Source organism: Panulirus ornatus, chromosome 25 (genome assembly GCF_036320965.1).
Source record: "Panulirus ornatus isolate Po-2019 chromosome 25, ASM3632096v1, whole genome shotgun sequence".
Classification (NCBI taxonomy): Eukaryota; Metazoa; Arthropoda; class Malacostraca; order Decapoda; family Palinuridae; genus Panulirus; species Panulirus ornatus.
Genome location: NC_092248.1, coordinates 9,384,558 through 9,402,317, shown reverse-complemented (window position 1 = coordinate 9,402,317; position 17,760 = coordinate 9,384,558). Strand labels below are relative to the sequence as shown.

Here is a 17,760-nt window from a genome sequence, read left to right as displayed (position 1 = left end):
TGCACACAATTCACACTGTATGCCTTTATTCATTCCCATCGCCACCTCGCCACACATGGAATACCATCCCCCTCCCCCCCCATGTGTGCGAGGTAGCACTAGGAAAAGACAACAAAGGCCCCATTTGTTCACACTCAGTCTCTAGCTGTCATGCAATAATGCCCGAAACCACAGCTCCCTTTCCACATCCAGGCCCCACACAACTTCCTATGGTTTACCCCAGACGCTTCACATACCCTGAATCAATCCACTGACAGCACGTCAACCCCAGTATACCACATCAATCCAATTCACTCTATTCCTTGCCCTCCTTTCACCCTCCTGCATGTTCAGGCCCCGATCACACAAAATCTTTTTCACTCCATCTTTCCACCTCCAATTTGGTCTCCCACTTCTCCTCGTTCCCTCCACCTCCAACACATATATCCTCTTGGTCAATCTTTCCTCACTCATTCTCTCCATGTGCCCAAACCATTTCAAAACACCCTCTTCTGCTCTCTCAACCACGCTCTTTTTATTTCCACACATCTCTCTTACCCTTACATTACTTCCTCGATCAAACCACCTCACACCACACATTGTCCTCAAACATCTCATTTCCAGCACATCCACCCTCCTGCGCACAACTCTATCCATAGCCCACGCCTCACAACCATACAACATTGTTGGAACCACTATTCCTTCAAACATACCCATTTATGGGTGATTTAAATGCAAAGGTGCATAATGTGGCAGTTGAGGGTATAATTGGAGTACATGGGGTATTCAGTGTTGTAAATGGAATGGTGAAGAGCTTATGGATTTGTGTGCTGAAAAGAGACTGGTGACTGGGAATACCTGGTTTAAAAAGAAAGACATACATAAGTATACGTATGTGAGTAGGAGAGATGGTCAAAGGGCATTATTGGATTATGTGTTAAATGATAGGCATGTAAAAGAAAGACTTTTGGATGTTAATGTGCTAAGAGGGGCAGCTGGAAGGATGTCTGATCACTATCTTGTCGAGGCAAAGGTGAAGATTTGTAAAGGTTTTCAAAAAAGAAGAGAGAATGCTGGGAGAAGAGAGTGGCGAGAGTAAGTAAGCCTGGAAAGGAGAACTGTGTGAGGAAGTACCATGAGAGATTGAGTGCAGAATGGCAAACAGTGAGAGCAAATGATGTGAGGGGGAGTGGGTGAGGGATGGGATATATTCAGGGGGGCAGAAATGGCTTGTGTAAAATATGCATATGGCAAGAGAAAGGTGGGAGGTGGGAAAATTAGAAAAGGTAGTGAGTAGTGGGATGAAGAGGTAAAGTTGTTAGTGAAAGAGAAAAGAGAGGCATCTGGATGACACTTGCAAGGTTAGGGTGCAAATAACTGGGAGATGTATAAAAGAAAGCGGCAGGTCAAGAGTAAGTTGCAAGGGTTGAAAAAGGGGGCAAATGAGAGTTGGGTTGAGAGAATATCATTAAACTTTAGGGAGAATTGAAAGATGTTTTGGAAGGAGGTAAATAATGTGCGTAAGACAACAAATAGGAACATCGGTGAAGGGAGCAAGCGAGGAAGTGATAACAAGTAGTGATGAAGTGAAAAGGAATATGGAGTGAGTATTTTGAAGGTTTATTGAATGTGTGTGATGACAGAGCAGCAGATATAGGTTGTCTTGGTCGAGGTGGAGTGTGAAGTGAGAGGGTCAGGGAGAATGATTTGGTTAAGAGAGAAGAGGTGGTGAAAGCTTTGCAGAAGATGAAATTTAACAAGGCAGTGGGTTTGGATGGTATTGCAGTGGAATATATTAAAAAATGGGGGTGACCGTGTTGTTGATTGGATGGTATGGATATTCAATGTATGCATGGCCCATGGTGAAGTGCCTGAAGACTGGCAGAATGCATGCACAGTGCCATTGTACAAAGACTTAGGGAATAAAAGTGAGGGTTCAAACTACAGAGGTATAGTTTGTTAAGTATTCCTGGGAAATTATATGGGAGGGTTTTGCTCGAGAGGGTGAAGGCACATACGGAGCATCAGACTTGGGAAGAACAGTGTGGTTTCATTAATGGTAGAGAATATGTGGATCAGATGCTTGCTTTGAAAAATGTGTGTGAGAAATACTTAGAAAAGCAGATGGATTTGTATGTAGCATTTATGGATCTGAAGAAGTTGCTTTGTGGAAGGTTTTAAGAGTTTATAATTTGGGAGGTAAGTTGCTAGAAGTAGAGAAAAGTTTTTACCACAGATGTAAGGCAGGTGTACAAGTAGCAAGAGAGGAGAGTGATTGGTTCCCAGTGAAGGTCAGTCTGGAGCAGGGGCTTGTGATGTCCCCATGGTTGTTTAATTTGTTTATGGATGGGGTGGTTAGGGAGGTAAATGCAAGAGTTTTGGAGAGAGGGTCAAGTATGCAGTCTGTTGGGGATAAGAGGGCTTGGGAAGTGAGTTAGTTGTTGTTAGCTGATGATACAGCTCTTGTGGCTGATTTTTGTGAGAAATTGCAGAAGTTGGTGATTGAGTTTGGAAAAGTGTGTGAATGGAGAAAGTTGAGAGCAAATGTGAATAAGAGCAAGGTTAATAGGTTCAGTGGGGTTGAGGGACAAGTTAATTGGGATGCAAGTTTGAATGGAGAAAAATTGGAGAAAGTGAAGTGTTTTAGATATCTGGGAGTGGACTCAGCAACAAGTGGAACCATGGAAACGGAAGTGAGTCTTAGGGTGGGGGTAGGGGTGAAGGTTCTGGGAGAGAAGAAGAATAAGTGGAGGAAGAGAACGTTATCGCGGAGAGCAAAAATGGGTATGTTTGAAGGAATAGTAGTTCCAACAATGTCATGTGGATGCGAGGCATGGACTATAGGTCGGGTTGTATGGAGGAGGATGGATGTGTTGGAAATGGAATGTCTGAGGACAATATGTGGTGTGAGTTGGTATGATCGAGTAAGTAATGAAAGGGTAAAAGAGATATGTGGAAATAAAATGTGTGTAGTTGAGAGAGCAGAATAGGGTGTGTTGAAATGGTTTGGACATATGGAGAGAATGAGTGAGGAAAAATTGACAAAGAGGATATATGTATCAGAGGTGGAGGGAATAAGAAGAAATGGGAGGCAAAACTGGAGGTGGAAGATGGAGTGAAAAAGGTTATGAGTGATCGGGGCCTGAACATACAGGAGTGAGAGGTGTGCAAGGAAAAGCGTGAACTGGAATAATGTGGAATACTGGGGTTGATGTGTATGTGAAGCGTCTGGGGTAAACCATGGAAAGGTTTGTGGGGCCAGATGTAGATAGGAAGCTGTGGATTTGGTGCGTTACACATGACAGCTACAGACTAAGTGTGAACGAATGTGGCTTCTTTGTCAGTTTTCCCAGCGCTACCTCACTGAAGTAGGGGGTAGCGATGTTGTTTCCTGTGGGGTGGGGTTGTGTCAGGAGTGGATGAAGGCAAGCAAGTATGAATATGTACATGTGTATATATGTATATGTCTGTGTATGGGTATGCATATATATGTATATATATTGACATGTATATGTCAATATATGTTGATATGTATATGTTCGCATATGGGCGTTTATGTATATAAATAAATATATGAGTGGATGGGCCATTCTTCATTTGTTTCCTGGAGCTACCTTGCTGACGCATGAAACAGCGATTAGGTATAATAAATAATTATAAAAAATAACTATGGGTAAAAATGCAATACCTATAAAGGTGGTTCGACTATTAGCTTCATAATGTTACATGAAACCCAAATAAAAAAGAATTTGATATAGCTTGAGTTAGGCAATGGCAAAACAAAAGGCCTATGTCATAATTTCAATGTTGAACAACCATGGTTGAAACTACACCAACATAATGCAGGCTAATAATACAATACACATTCCATGTAGCATCGTGCATGTGTACCCAAGATTTAGAGCTGGATGTTACCTTTTGTTATTATGGGCGAGGTGGCGTGGAAGACTTAGTAAGGTGCTGTGCTGCATTAAGTGGCTGTATAGTTTGTTAACTGGAGATGTTATCCCACAAATCTGCAACATAAGAAAACCTCATAAAAAATCTAGCAACTGGTTCAAATTCCTAATTAGTCTGTATAATAAATTCTTGTGTATCATAACTGAGTTTTCAACAAGACAGTTCACCCAAATGTTTTCTAATTTCTATTAAACCATTGTCAAATCATATTCTAACATTCTCATAAAGTGAGGAAATTAACTATCATGACTAAAGAATTCACTTCGTTATCTGAAAGGAGTAACGACAAAAGGATGAGGTGGTCCTGGACAAGCTACTTTACATATACTGGGCTGTTTCCTTAGTTGCTAGGGAGCTAGTCAGTGATACATTACCTACCTCCCCACTCTGGAATGTGTTTCTTATAAAAAGCATTTCTGAGGCTTCTCACTATGGCCACCCAAGGCAATGCCTCAGATTGCTAGGTACACTATCTGTGAGGGCAAAGATGGGTATGTTTGATGGTACAGCAGTTCCAACAGAACAGTGCTCAACATTCCTAAACAGAAATGAAAAGAGGAGGGTGACTATGTTGCAAATGATATGTTTGAGGTGTGAGGAGGGTTGGCTGTGAAAGGAATGACAGTGTAAGATAGAGGTGTGGTAGTAAGCTTAGTATGCATGATAAGCTGAACCTAGTGTGCTGAAGTGGTATGGACATACATAGAGGAAAAGTGAAGAGTGTGAAAGAGGCTATGTGCATCGGAGGTAATGGGACAAGGAGGAGGGTGAGACCTAAAATGAGGTGAAAGGTGCTTTTAATTACTGAAACCAAAACATGAAGAAGGATGAGAGGTATGCAAGGGATCGAGTGGTCTGTGAATAAGAGGCCTCTGGTTTTGGTGTATCTATGACAGCTGGAGATGGTGTCAGTAAATGAGGCCAAGTCTGCAGCGATACTTCATTATGGGGGAAATGGCAAACTAGTAAGAATTAATATCTATTTATATTCATTTATTATACTTTGTTGCTGTCTCCCACATTAGCGAGGTAGTGCAAGGAAACAGATGAAAGAATGGCCCAACCCACCCACATACACATGTATATACATACACATCCACACACGCACATATATATACCTATACATTTCAAAGAGGGATTTGTATGTAGCATTTATGGATCTGGAGAAGGCATATGATAGAGTTGATAGAGATGCTATGTGGAAGGTATTAAGAATATATGGTGTGGGAGGCAAGTTGTTAGAAGCAGTGAAAAGTTTTTATCGAGGATGTAAGGCATGTGTACATGTAGGAAGAGAGGAAAGTGATTGGTTCTCAGAGAATGTAGGTTTGTGGCAGGGGTGTGTGATGTCTCCATGGTTGTTTAATTTGTTTATGGATGGGGTTGTTAGGGAGGTGAATGCAAGAGTTTTGGAAAGAGGGGCAAGTATGAAGTCTGTTGGGGATGAGAGAGCTTGGGAAGTGTCAGTTGTTGTTCGCTGATGATACAGCACTGGTGGCTGATTCATGTGAGAAACTGCAGAAGCTGGTGACTGAGTTTGGTAAAGTGTGTGAAAGAAGAAAGTTAAGAGTAAATGTGAATAAGAGCAAGGTTATTAGGTACAGTAGGGTTGAGGGTCAAGTCAATTGGGAGGTGAGTTTGAATGGAGAAAAACTGGAGGAAGTGAAGTGTTTTAGATATCTGGGAGTGGATCTGGCAGCGGATGGAACCATGGAAGCGGAAGTGGATCATAGGGTGGGGGAGGGGGCGAAAATTCTGGGAGCCTTGAAGAATGTGTGGAAGTCGAGAACATTGTCTCGGAAAGCAAAAATGGGTATGTTTGAAGGAATAGTGGTTCCAACAATGTTGTATGGTTGCGAGGCGTGGGCTATGGATAGAGTTGTGCGCAGGAGGATGGATGTGCTGGAAATGAGATGTTTGAGGACAATGTGTGGTGTGAGGTGGTTTGATCGAATAAGTAAAGTAAGGGTAAGAGAGATGTGTGGAAATAAAAAGAGCGTGGTTGAGAGAGCAGAAGAGGGTGTTTTGAAATGGTTTGGGCACATGGAGAGAATGAGTGAGGAAAGATTGACCAAGAGGATATATGTGTCGGAGGTGGAGGGAACGAGGAGAAGAGGGAGACCAAATTGGAGGTGGAAAGATGGAGTGAAAAAGATTTTGTGTGATCGGGGCCTGAACATGCAGGAGGGTGAAAGGAGGGCAAGGAATAGAGTGAATTGGAGCGATGTGGTATACCGGGGTTGACGTGCTGTCAGTGGATTGAATCAAGGCATGTGAAGCGTCTGGGGTAAACCATGGAAAGCTGTGTAGGTATGTATATTTGCGTGTGTGGACGTATGTATATACATGTGTATGGGGGTGGGTTGGGCCATTTCTTTCGTCTGTTTCCTTGCGCTACCTTGCAAACGCAGGAGACAGCGAGAAAAAAAAAAAAAAATCAACGTATACATATATATACATACACAGAGATATGCATACATACACACATACATAATTCATACTTGCTGCCTTTATTCATTCCCGTTGCCACCCCGCCACATATGAAATGACACCCCCCTTCCCCCGCACGCGTGCAAGGTAGCTCTAGGAAAAGACAACAAAGGCCACATTCGGTCACACTCAGTCTCAAGCTGTCATATATACTGAACCGAAACCACAGCTCCCTTTCCACATACAGGCCCCACAAAACTTTCAATGGTTTACCCCAGACGTTTCACATGCCATGGTTCAATCCATTGACAGCACGTTGACTCTGATACCACATTGTTCCAATTCACTCTATTCCTTGCAAGCCTTTCACCCTCCCGCATGTTCAGGCCCAGATCGCTCAAAATCTTTTTCACTCCATCCTTCCACCTCCAATTTGGTCTCCCACTTCTTGTTCCCTCCACCTCTGACACATATATCCTCTTTGGCAATCGTTCCTCACTCATTCTCTCCATGCTCTCAAGCCATCTCTCCTACTTACATACGTATACTTATGTATATCTCTCTTTTTAAACTAGGAATTCCCAATCACCAGTCCTTTTTCAGCACACAAATCTACAAGCTCTTCACCATTTCCATTTACAACACTGAACACCCTATGTACACCAATTACTCCCTCAAATGCCACATTACTCACCTTCACATTCAAATCACCCATCACTATAACCCGGTCTCATGCATCGAAACTGCTAACACACTCACTCAGCTGCTCCCACAACACTTGCACACACATTTAGACACCCCAATCTGAGCCTTCAAGGAGGATGAGCACTCCCCGCATGACTCCTTCTCTTTCCCCTTTTAGAAAGTTAAAATAAAAGGAGGGGAGGGTTTCTAGCCCCCAGCTCCCGTCCCCTTTAGTCGCCTTCTACGACATGCAGGGAATGTATGGGAAGCATTCTTTCTACCCTATCCCCAGGGAATTAATATGTCTCTTAATAATGAAAAGGAAGCTTTAATGCTATCTGTGCGTAGAACACTTACACAACCTCCCCTTCACGCAAACACACAAGGAGGCCTTGGTGCTTCATTTGCTTTAAACATCCTCCCATAGAGGCCTGATGTGCACTTGGCCTTTTTTTCTGGTTGTTGATTTTAGTAGAAATTCATGACTTGTAATAATATACAATAAGAAATAAAATAATTAATTAATTTTCCTCATCTGCTTAATAAGTGTAGATTAGTTCTGAAGTAATAATCATAAGTAAAACTCTGACTTTGCTACAATACCGATAACATTATTCACTGAACAATATAGCAGTATATCAAATTCACTTGGCTTCCTTAATGCTAGACACAGCAACACTGTTTATGGTCAATCAATATAAATTTTTTTGACTTACTATGGTAGCCCTATGCAGCCCTCCCTCCCCCACCAGTCTATCAAATTACAGGTTTAACGTAATCATACAAAAATTTTCAAAGACACTTACACAACATGGGAGAGAGGTAACACCCTGCTGATACTTTCTGGTACAGCAGACAGTATGTTGATAAAATCTATGCTCTTGATTCACAGAAACACCACACATCTGAAATTAGTAACTATTAACATTTCTCACCTGGGATGAAGAAAAAATATGCAAAACTATTTCTTGATTAGATACCTATCTCACAAATCTTTGAAAAAAAGTGATATCAAAACACACCCTAATTTTACCTTACATGCATGTCTGAAGTTGCACTAGTTGTATAGCACAGTGTTCCTCCCACACAGAGCTAAAACTTCTTGTAAAAGTATTCAAGAGCTCTACCTAAACATTTTTCTTTAATTCATGCTCTTCCAGCCAAAAAGCTGTTTCAAATATCATGTATAACAGCATCACATTAAGTATATAGAAGACAGTTTAAAGTTAAATCAATCTTCATAAATTTACTTTAATGACTACAAGTATTCCTCATGCCTTTCCTCTAACCTTAAAAATGTAATCATGGCAAACAGCAGCAGATTTCTCCATCAAAACATCCCTTTAACCCATGCATCCATGATTTTGTCTTTCCATCTTACTTTCAGACCTCTATACCTATTTCCATTTACCTCACGTATAACCTTTTGGTTATGATATTCTTTCCAGACTTCCATACCACTTGAAAACCCCAAATCTGCATCAGTGACTACTCAGTTACATTAACACAAAAATATTACAATACATATCAAATAAGTAATCGAGCAGATGATCTAATCTTCATGCACCTCTATAACTTGAAAACTCTGCACTCCTACAGTGTGGTTAAGCCACAAATAATAAGGCACTATTATCTACAATCAGCAGCTGGACTAATGTGGGGGAAAGATGTTCCATCTGAAGCCACATTCCACTACATCTATGAAGTTTTCCAAGGGATATTAAAAAAATGGAATATTAACAAGTGTAATGAAAAGTTACCTTATTCTTCTGATGATAATTGTTGTTTTAGGTCACCCCCTATGGTTGGGGATATCTAGGGAGTATCAAAGACTACTATGAATCAACAGGAAATAGCTCCAAGGTCACTTGGAGTCACCTACTGGTCAGAAATAGGATGTGCATGAGGTGCAAGCTACTCTCCCAAAAGCTCAAGATGTTTGATTATTTTCAGCAATGCCAAGATGTTTCCTGGATACCAATTAGTATATGCAACACTGATAGCACTCTTATCTGCCATGATTCAATACAAAATGAAAGGCCTTTGCACCATAAAAAATACAACTGCATAATAACATGAGCAACAATTTCTTTATTTGGCTGTGTGTTGACCAGGAACATGCTTACCTTAGATTGGCCTGCAGTGACCGAGCTATGTCTTGTTTCATCTTAAAATTTTTACTTAAATCATCTTGAAACATTTAATGGTACAAACAATATCACTGCACCATTGACCTACTGTAAATCAGTGTAAATTACAAGTATATGTATGGAGAAAACAGTGGTGGGTAGTAGCTGGTAGGCAGCCACCAACCAAGGAGGTACAGATGCTCCTTGACTTACGATGGGGTTACATTCTGATAAATCCATCGTTAGTTCAAAATATAATAAACTGAAAATTCATTTAATGCATTTAATAATATACACATCTAACCTACTGTAACATCACAGCTTAGCCTAGCCTACCTTAAACATCCTCAGAACACTTACATTAGCCCACAGCTGGACAAAATCATCTAACACAAAGCCTACTTTATAATAATGGGCTGAATATATCCCTGGGGATAGGGGGGAAAGAATACTTCCCATGTATTCCCTGCATGTCATAGAAGGCAACTAAATGGGAAAGAAGCGGAGGGCTGGAAATCCTCCCCTCTCATTTCTTGATTTTCCAAAAGAAGGAACAGAAAAGAGGGCCTAGGGAGGATATTCCCTCAAAGGCTCAGTCCTCTGTTCTTAATGCTACCTCGCTAATGCGGGAAATGGTGAATAGTATGAAAAAATATAAATAAACGTGTGTGTGTTATGTAATAAAAAATACACACAACGCACCTGACACCTGAAGCTCACAGTATCGATATCCAAGTGTTCTTGAAAATCCTCCATGCCTTTGAAGCTCACGCTACAGAAAGGACATATTTTTGCATTTTTGTGATTTATAAAGTGTTCAGTGTATGCATGATAAGCCAAGACTTCCTTGTTTTGGCAACTTCGTTGGCAAACTTGACAAACTATCCTACAAAAAACAAAAGGATTCATTAATCAAAAGTATAAAGTAAGTAATTCAAACACAAACACCAAAGTTTTAAAATACTTTACACTTGAAAGATATCCTTGCAAAAAAATCATAAATGGCTGACATGGGAAGAGTTAGCAAGAGCATCCAAGTACTGAAACGAAGTGTAACTTTGAGTAAATAACAGATGGTAAAATATCTATAAACAAAAGGCAGCAATGATAGCTTGATTATTCAAAATATTCCATGGATACATCCCATATTTATGCCAACATGCTATATCACAGTTTAGGAATGGATACAGATAAGGGTAAGTATCAGGACCAGGTAACATGAACCACCAAAGATCTATACTTTGGGAAAAACTGTTGAATTACTAATAAGAGAAAACAGGCTCAGATGATACCACAACTACAGGTGGAAATACAGAAACTGAGGAATCACATTAAAGATCATGAAATGTGTTATGAGAAGAAAGAGGACCTTAAGGATATGAAAAATAGAGTAAATGGGTAAGGGCAAAGATTCAACTTAACTGATGAAAAAATGTGAATTCATTCAAAAGCAAATAAGGTAACACAGATCATATCTAAATATCTTACAGGCAGTGCAATGACAGGAAATTACTAAAATGCAATTGAAATCCACAAAAATTTGTGGTCATGGACATGCAAAAGCAGCAATTTTAACAGATCAGAAGATCCAGAATATGAAGAACAATCTGTGGTAATACAAACAAGTATTCAAGAAATTAAGTGATGCTGTATGCACTGTCAAGAGATGGAGAAATTAAGGCTTACAGAATCTGGTGGTCTGGTAAACATCAAGGAAACCAGCTATTCATGTAATCAAATGTCAAGTGGAAGTGACAGAAACTTTAAAAAATTCAAAGAATAATCTTAACACAATGAGTAAGCAAATTTCATGGTCCACATATCATATGATGCCATTAGATAGCAATTTTCTTTCTATTTACTAATTTTTGCTTAGGAAAAGTTTCTAGGAAACTATACATGTCTAGTCACAGATTTCTGCCAAATGTTCACAGACTCACAGAGAAAGAGTGAAGCGAGGATATAAAAATAGAAAAAGGATTATCAAAGTATAAGTGTATAATGTGAGGAAACCTAGGCCGAGGTGGCACACAGAGCAGTTAGTGCCAGCACTCAGAAACCAACTCATTAGTATCTTCAACAGGTATCTTACAGTAGACAAAGACATGAAGCCTACTAAAGGGCACTGGGGTGATGATTTTTTTCTAAAATTTTCATCTGTAAACACCCAATTTGTAGAAGAATTAATAATTTTACAAAATCTTACAGCAGCATATCTCCCATCCAAAAGATCTATGGGAAAGGAATGGAAATGAGAAAAGAAGGAAGGGAGAAGAAAAAGAGAACAGAATAATGGACAACTAAAGAGAAAATAATGGAAGGAACAAACAGGAAAAATGATATACTATGAGTAAAAAATATTAATAATAAACGCAAGAGAAGAAAAATATCCACTGAGATAGTGTGCCAAACTAGAAACATAAATCTTTCACTCTAAGTAAACATATAGAGCTTGAACCATAAAATTTGAACATGGGAGAAAGTAGTGAGCATACCATTCCTGTGAAAAGTGTGGAAAAATAGTATTTATATGTGCATATTGTTACATTCTGGTGACATCTGAGGGAAAGATATGCAGCAAAATTACTAGCTTAGTGATGCTAAAGCTTATTCTATTTAGTTAAAAAGGGGGCAATATTCTGATCCAGCATTAACAAGGGAATGACAACCTTTTATTTAGACAACTAGAAGATGCTATCCCACCTCTTATTGAGCCCTGTTAGTTAAACTAGGGGGGGGGATGATAATATGATCTTGAGTTAACTAAGGGATGCCATCCCACCTCAGTTCTAGCCCTGTTATTTAATGTAAAAATCAAATGAAAGTAGAGACAACTGATGAATGATGAACAAAATATAGATTGTCAATACACAAAAAGGAGCCTCTCATTTCAACAACATGATCATAATCTGTAGCAAAATTAGAATGGTCTTGTTCTGCATACATTCATCTCAGACTTAAATCTGGAGATAATGAGTGGGACTCTGCAGATGACAAGGAAAGGTTTGCACAAGCTTTACTCTCACTCCGTGTCAACAGGAAAAATTCACTGGACATCAATCCCACCTCAAGCAGACAAAAACTCAAAAATAAATAACAATGTAATGAAGAGTGTTAGTAGGCTCCACAAATAGGTAATTACAATAGCAATATCAAAAATAAGGAGAGCAATGGACAAACAAAAATACATACTGCATAATGCCAAAGAGAAAGACAAAAGTTAACACATCCACTTAAATCAATATTTCTGACATGCTTAATCATGGAGTGTCCATGAAACTTACCTTCTGCTCAGAGGTGTTATGACTTTGTAAATACATTCTGGAACATGTGAGAGACGATGAAATCTGAGATGGTTGTGTGCAGAACTCCAATCACGCAACTGAATTCCACAAGTGGTGCAGTCCCCAACCATCTTTCCATTACCTCCAAGGACACTAGGTTGTGGACTTTCCTCTTCCTCTTGATTTTTAAGTGTAACATCTAGAGTAGGATTAAAAATATTAAAAGCTATCAAAATAATGGGCTGCCAGACAAGCTGGCCTCATAATGCTCAAATAAGCACAGTACAATCATGGCTGAAGTTCTTTTCTTGACCACATTCATTTTGTGCTCTCTCATAACAGTTTTACTATCACTGTGCATAACACACAGTGTCCATGAGAAACAACTTTTAAACTCTATTTTTCAAAACTTCTTGTCACCTGCACTTTTCTCCTGTCATAAAAAATCCTAATTTTAGTTTTATGTTATGTACATTTGTTTTAGCATTCCATTAAGACTCACCCAGAATGCAAACAATTAGCATCTTTGCTTCATCTCTGACAGCAAAGTTGGTACACAGGGTTCCTCAGCAAATTCATCATAAGTTGTAAATGAATCTTGGACCCCTTGTGTCGAAAATGACTAATAACAATAATTTTTTGAGTTCATTCTGCATGTAAACTTTCTACAAAAGAATAAATTTTGAATTCCAAGCATCAAATAGGTAGCAGTGACGCAAATGTACCCATACATCTAGGCATCCTTACTACTTTGCAGCTTGCAGGGATGGGGCTGATATCCAAATATACAAAATTAATTCCACAAAAAGGTGCATGTACACACTAGACACTAACTTCACTACCAAGTGAAGCAAAAGATCTACAAAGAATAAAAAACCTATATAAATCATCATAAACAGTTGCAGATGAACCCAGGATTGACAGTCCTGCAATCTATATAGCAGCACAGAAAAAATTTTGTTAATCAAAAATACAAAGCTGTGGAGCAAGTGTACCCATATATCTAGGCATCCATACCCTTCTGCTGCCAGCAGGACGGGGCCAATACCCCCAATCTACAAAATTGATTCCCAAAAAGATGCATATATACACCTGACAATTACTTCTCCACCAAATAAAGTAAGAACTGTACATAGAATAAAAGAATATTACATAACTCATTAAATCAGTTTTAAAAAAATCCAAGATTGATAACTGTGCAATGTGAATGGCTGCACAGAACAGGAGTATTGTTAATTAAATCTGGCACAGTGGTGGGTTTAGATGGTATTGCTGTTAAATTTTGTCAACATTTCCTAACTCATTCTCCCTATATGTCCAAACCATTTCAGCACACCCTTCTCTGCTTTCTCAACCACACTCTTTTTATTACCACACATCTCTCTCACCCTTTCATCACCTACTAGATCAAACCACCTCACACCATAGATTGTCCTCAAAACGTTTCATTTCAAATAAATCCACCCTCATCCACAATGCCTTATCAATAGCCAGTGTCTTGCATCCACACAATATTGTTAGGACTAGTATTCTTTCCCTCACAGATAACATTCTCTCTTTCTGCACATCCTCCAGTGCTCCCAGGGTCTTCCCCCTCTACCCTACCCTATGACTCACTTCCATTCCATGGATTCACTGGCTGCCATGTCCATCCCCGGATATCTAAAACACTTCACTTTCTCCAATTTTTCTACATTCAAACTCACATCCTAGGTAACCTGTCCCTCAACTATGCTGAACCTATTAACCTTACTTTTATTCACATCCACTCTCAACTTTCTCCTTTCACACACTCTTCCAAAAGCAGTCACCAACTTCTGTGGTTTCTCACTTGAATCCATCACCAGCAATGTATCATCAGCAAACAACAAAAAACTCACTTTTCAAGCCCTCTCATCCCTTACAGGACTGCATACCTGCCTCTCCAAGACTCTCCCATTTACCTCCCTAACCATCCCATCCATAAATAAAATAAACAACCATGTTGACATCACACATCCCTGCTGTAGACCAACCTTTACTTGAACCAATCACTCTCCTCTCTTCCTTCTCGTACACAAGCTGTACACCCTTAACAAATAAAAACTTTTCACTGCTTCTAGCAGCTTTCCTCCCACACCATATATTCTCAAGGCCTTCGACAAAGCATCTCTATCAACCCTATCCTATGCCCTCTCCATCCATAAATGTTGCATACAAATTCATCCAATTTTCTAAGTACTTCTCACACACATTCTTTAAAGCAAAACTTCATCCATACATCCTCTATCACTTCTGAAACCACACTGCTCCTCCCTAATCTGATGCTCTCCGTGCATGACTTCACCCTCTCAGTCAATATAATTCTGTAGCCTGAATACTCACCTTTATCCCCTTGGCTTTATATAGAAGAACTATACGTCCAATCTACCAACCCTCAGGCACCTCAACATGATCCATGCACACACTGAATATCCTTTCCAACCAATCAACAACACAATCATCCCCTTTCTTAATAAGTTCAACTGCAATACCATCCACTCAAGCTGCCTTCCCAAATTTCATCTCACAAAAGGCTTTCACCACCTCTTCTCTCTTCACCAAACCACTCTCCATGACTCTCACTTTGCATACCACAACTTATATCTGCCACTCTATCACCAAACATACTCAAGAGTACTGGAAAATGCTCACTGCTTCTCGTCAATTCATCACCACCTGTTATCATTTCCCTTTTTGCTCCTTCACCCATGTTCAGATTTGTTCTCTTGTCTTTTGCACATTATCTACCTCCTTCCAAAACATCTTATTCTAAAGATGGATGATCAGTTCTAAACACTTTCCTTTAATTCAAACTTCTAAAGAACCAACTCATATAAACCTGATAAAAGTAATATGCAACTTTCAAATATCCAAATCACCATGCTAATAAACTTCATAATTTGATCACTTGCTATCATTACAGCTAACTTACAAAATACAAACATGGAACTTGCCTTTTGGAACTTTATAATTTTCTTCATCAGTTATCCCATTTGCCTTTGCCTTTTCTTCTTCATCTTCCTGAATGACAATTTCTAGCTGTGCTTCATCTGCAATTTCATCACCCTCACTTCTCTTCTTGACAGTATTTTCTACGTCCTCTACATTATCTTCATCATTACCAACATTTTGCATGCGAGCCTTTTCTTCCTTTTCAAGTTCCTTTTCAATAGTAGCAAGCTGTTCTTCATCTGCAACATAATCCTCCCATTTTTGTGGTTTTCGAGACTTTCTTCTTCCTCCTGACATGCTCTCACTTCATTAGTCTGTTAAAATTCCATTCTTTTTAAGAACTATCATTTACAATACCAAACTGTTTCTTCCACCCTACCAAAGTAGTGTCAAGAGCATATACACAATGGCCTCATCTGCACACATTCACTCTCTAGCTGTCATGTATAATGAAACAATAGCAACACCTACCATCCATGCATAAGCCCTATAGACTATTCAATGGTAATCTTTGACCATTTCACATGCACTAGTTCAACCTATTGATGACACAAGGCTTCACTCCATATACTAAAAGAATCTAATTCAATCTATTTCAAGCATGCCTCTATTCAACTAAAGATGGAGAGAAATGCAGGTAAAAGAGGAAAAGGAAAATATGTCAAGTGCTTTCGTACAAGTACATGAAAGTGCTTAGCACCTCATGTTTTCCATTCCCTTGTGGATCTACCTGCACTTTATGTACACCTGCATACTTTTCACATGGAAAGAAATGTAAAACACTACTGCATTTTGTACTGTTTATTCACAGTAAGCATAGCTATGCTCTACTGAGTTTGGTTATCACACCTGAGTCATTCAAATAAAACTGTAACTTAAGGGTGCCAAAAATCTAACTTTGGAATATCATGGCTGATTTGCAATGGCAACATACTGTATGCAAAAATACATATGAACTGACTGAGTGTACCTGGGATCATTGTCTTTATCTTTCTCACAATAGTAACTTCAGAGAGAGGAGAGAATGAAAATTAGGGAAGACATGGGGTAGATTGATAAGTATGGAAAATGCTTCAAAAAAATAAAAAAAAAAATCTGACAAAGCCTAACATAACTTCTATATGCAAACGAATACCCTATATTCAATGCCATCTCACAAAGACATGACTGCTACAGTCTCTATTGCATACTGTACAACAGTGGGCATTCAAAAGAAAACTCAATTGATCATCCTCATCTGAAAGTTCATGAAAACAGTCTTTTGACATATTTCTCTAATTCCTTTAAAGACTTAAAAAAACACCAAAATACAATAATTTCTGATGAGACTGCTTCTATTTTCAAATACATGTTGGTATGATATCTACTACAAACCTAACAATTAATGTAAATCTTGGCCTTAATGAGAGTCAGGCGAGGTTCTCATTAACTGATGACAGCTGTACGTTTTTTATCTCATTTTACATTCAATCATCATTTTACCTACTCTTCCTAACCCTCCCCACTACACAGCCATGTTAAGAAAAAGTAAAAAAAGAAACAGATTATGCTAGTCTTACTGTATTTCGTATACAGTGCACTAACACTGCAAAACAGTCAATGATATTCCAGACTTTGATTTCTGGCCCTTCTAACTTCAAACTTTACCATAATATGGTGTATCTAATCTTAACGATTTCCCTAATCTTCAAACTGGGTAGAATTAGTTTCACACAACAAAACCAAAACTAACCAAACAAACCTAACTAAACCATACCTAACAAACTGAATGTCCAAACAGTAATAATACCGTCCCAATAATGAAGCCGTTTTGAACATCCATCTGTTAGCAATGAATATGAAAGTCAAATTCGTTCAAAAGACCAAAAAACATCGAAAAAAAAAAAAAATTTCAGCCAAATCAAAGCTAATCTAACAAATTTCACTGGATGTCCGAAACGGTATTAATATCTTAGGTTTTTCTCTAATTTATGGTGTTCACTTAAGGTTGCAAGATTTGGGGGATGGGTTAGCTTTTTAAAGGGTAGGGAAAACATTCATCTCACACATACCTCTTGCATGAGAATCAGTTATCCTGTTCATTCATTCTACAATAACACGAACAAAATCGATATACTTATAAAAAAAAAGCCAAAAGATAGGTTAAAGTAAATAATTACTTTTACCGAGACTGTGATTCAGAGAAAATCTTGTGCATATATGATAAAACTGTGGAGGCGTAACCTTGCACAAGGCAAACCCAAGGTTATGCGACCTGTCCATTGTCTGATGGAGAATGACTATAATTGACGCCCAGACACCGAATACATTTCTAGCTCCTA

General features: G+C 38.9%; 1 protein-coding gene across 6 annotated transcripts in view; it reads right to left on the bottom strand.

Annotated features, from left to right (window-relative positions):
- LOC139757244 (uncharacterized) overlaps window positions 1–17,760 on the bottom strand; it is a 90,380-nt gene that overhangs the window by 33,308 nt on the left and 39,312 nt on the right. For all 6 annotated transcript variants that reach the window (XM_071677509.1, XM_071677512.1, XM_071677513.1 and 3 more), the window contains exons 2-6: window positions 15,442–15,753; window positions 12,467–12,665; window positions 9,885–10,068; window positions 7,860–7,958; window positions 3,895–3,995 (exon numbers count right to left, since the gene is read on the bottom strand). In XM_071677509.1, coding sequence (XP_071533610.1) covers window positions 3,895–3,995; window positions 7,860–7,958; window positions 9,885–10,068; window positions 12,467–12,665; window positions 15,442–15,736 — 878 coding nt within the window. In that variant the 5' untranslated portion in view covers window positions 15,737–15,753. The remainder of the gene's footprint in view (window positions 1–3,894; window positions 3,996–7,859; window positions 7,959–9,884; window positions 10,069–12,466; window positions 12,666–15,441; window positions 15,754–17,760) is intronic.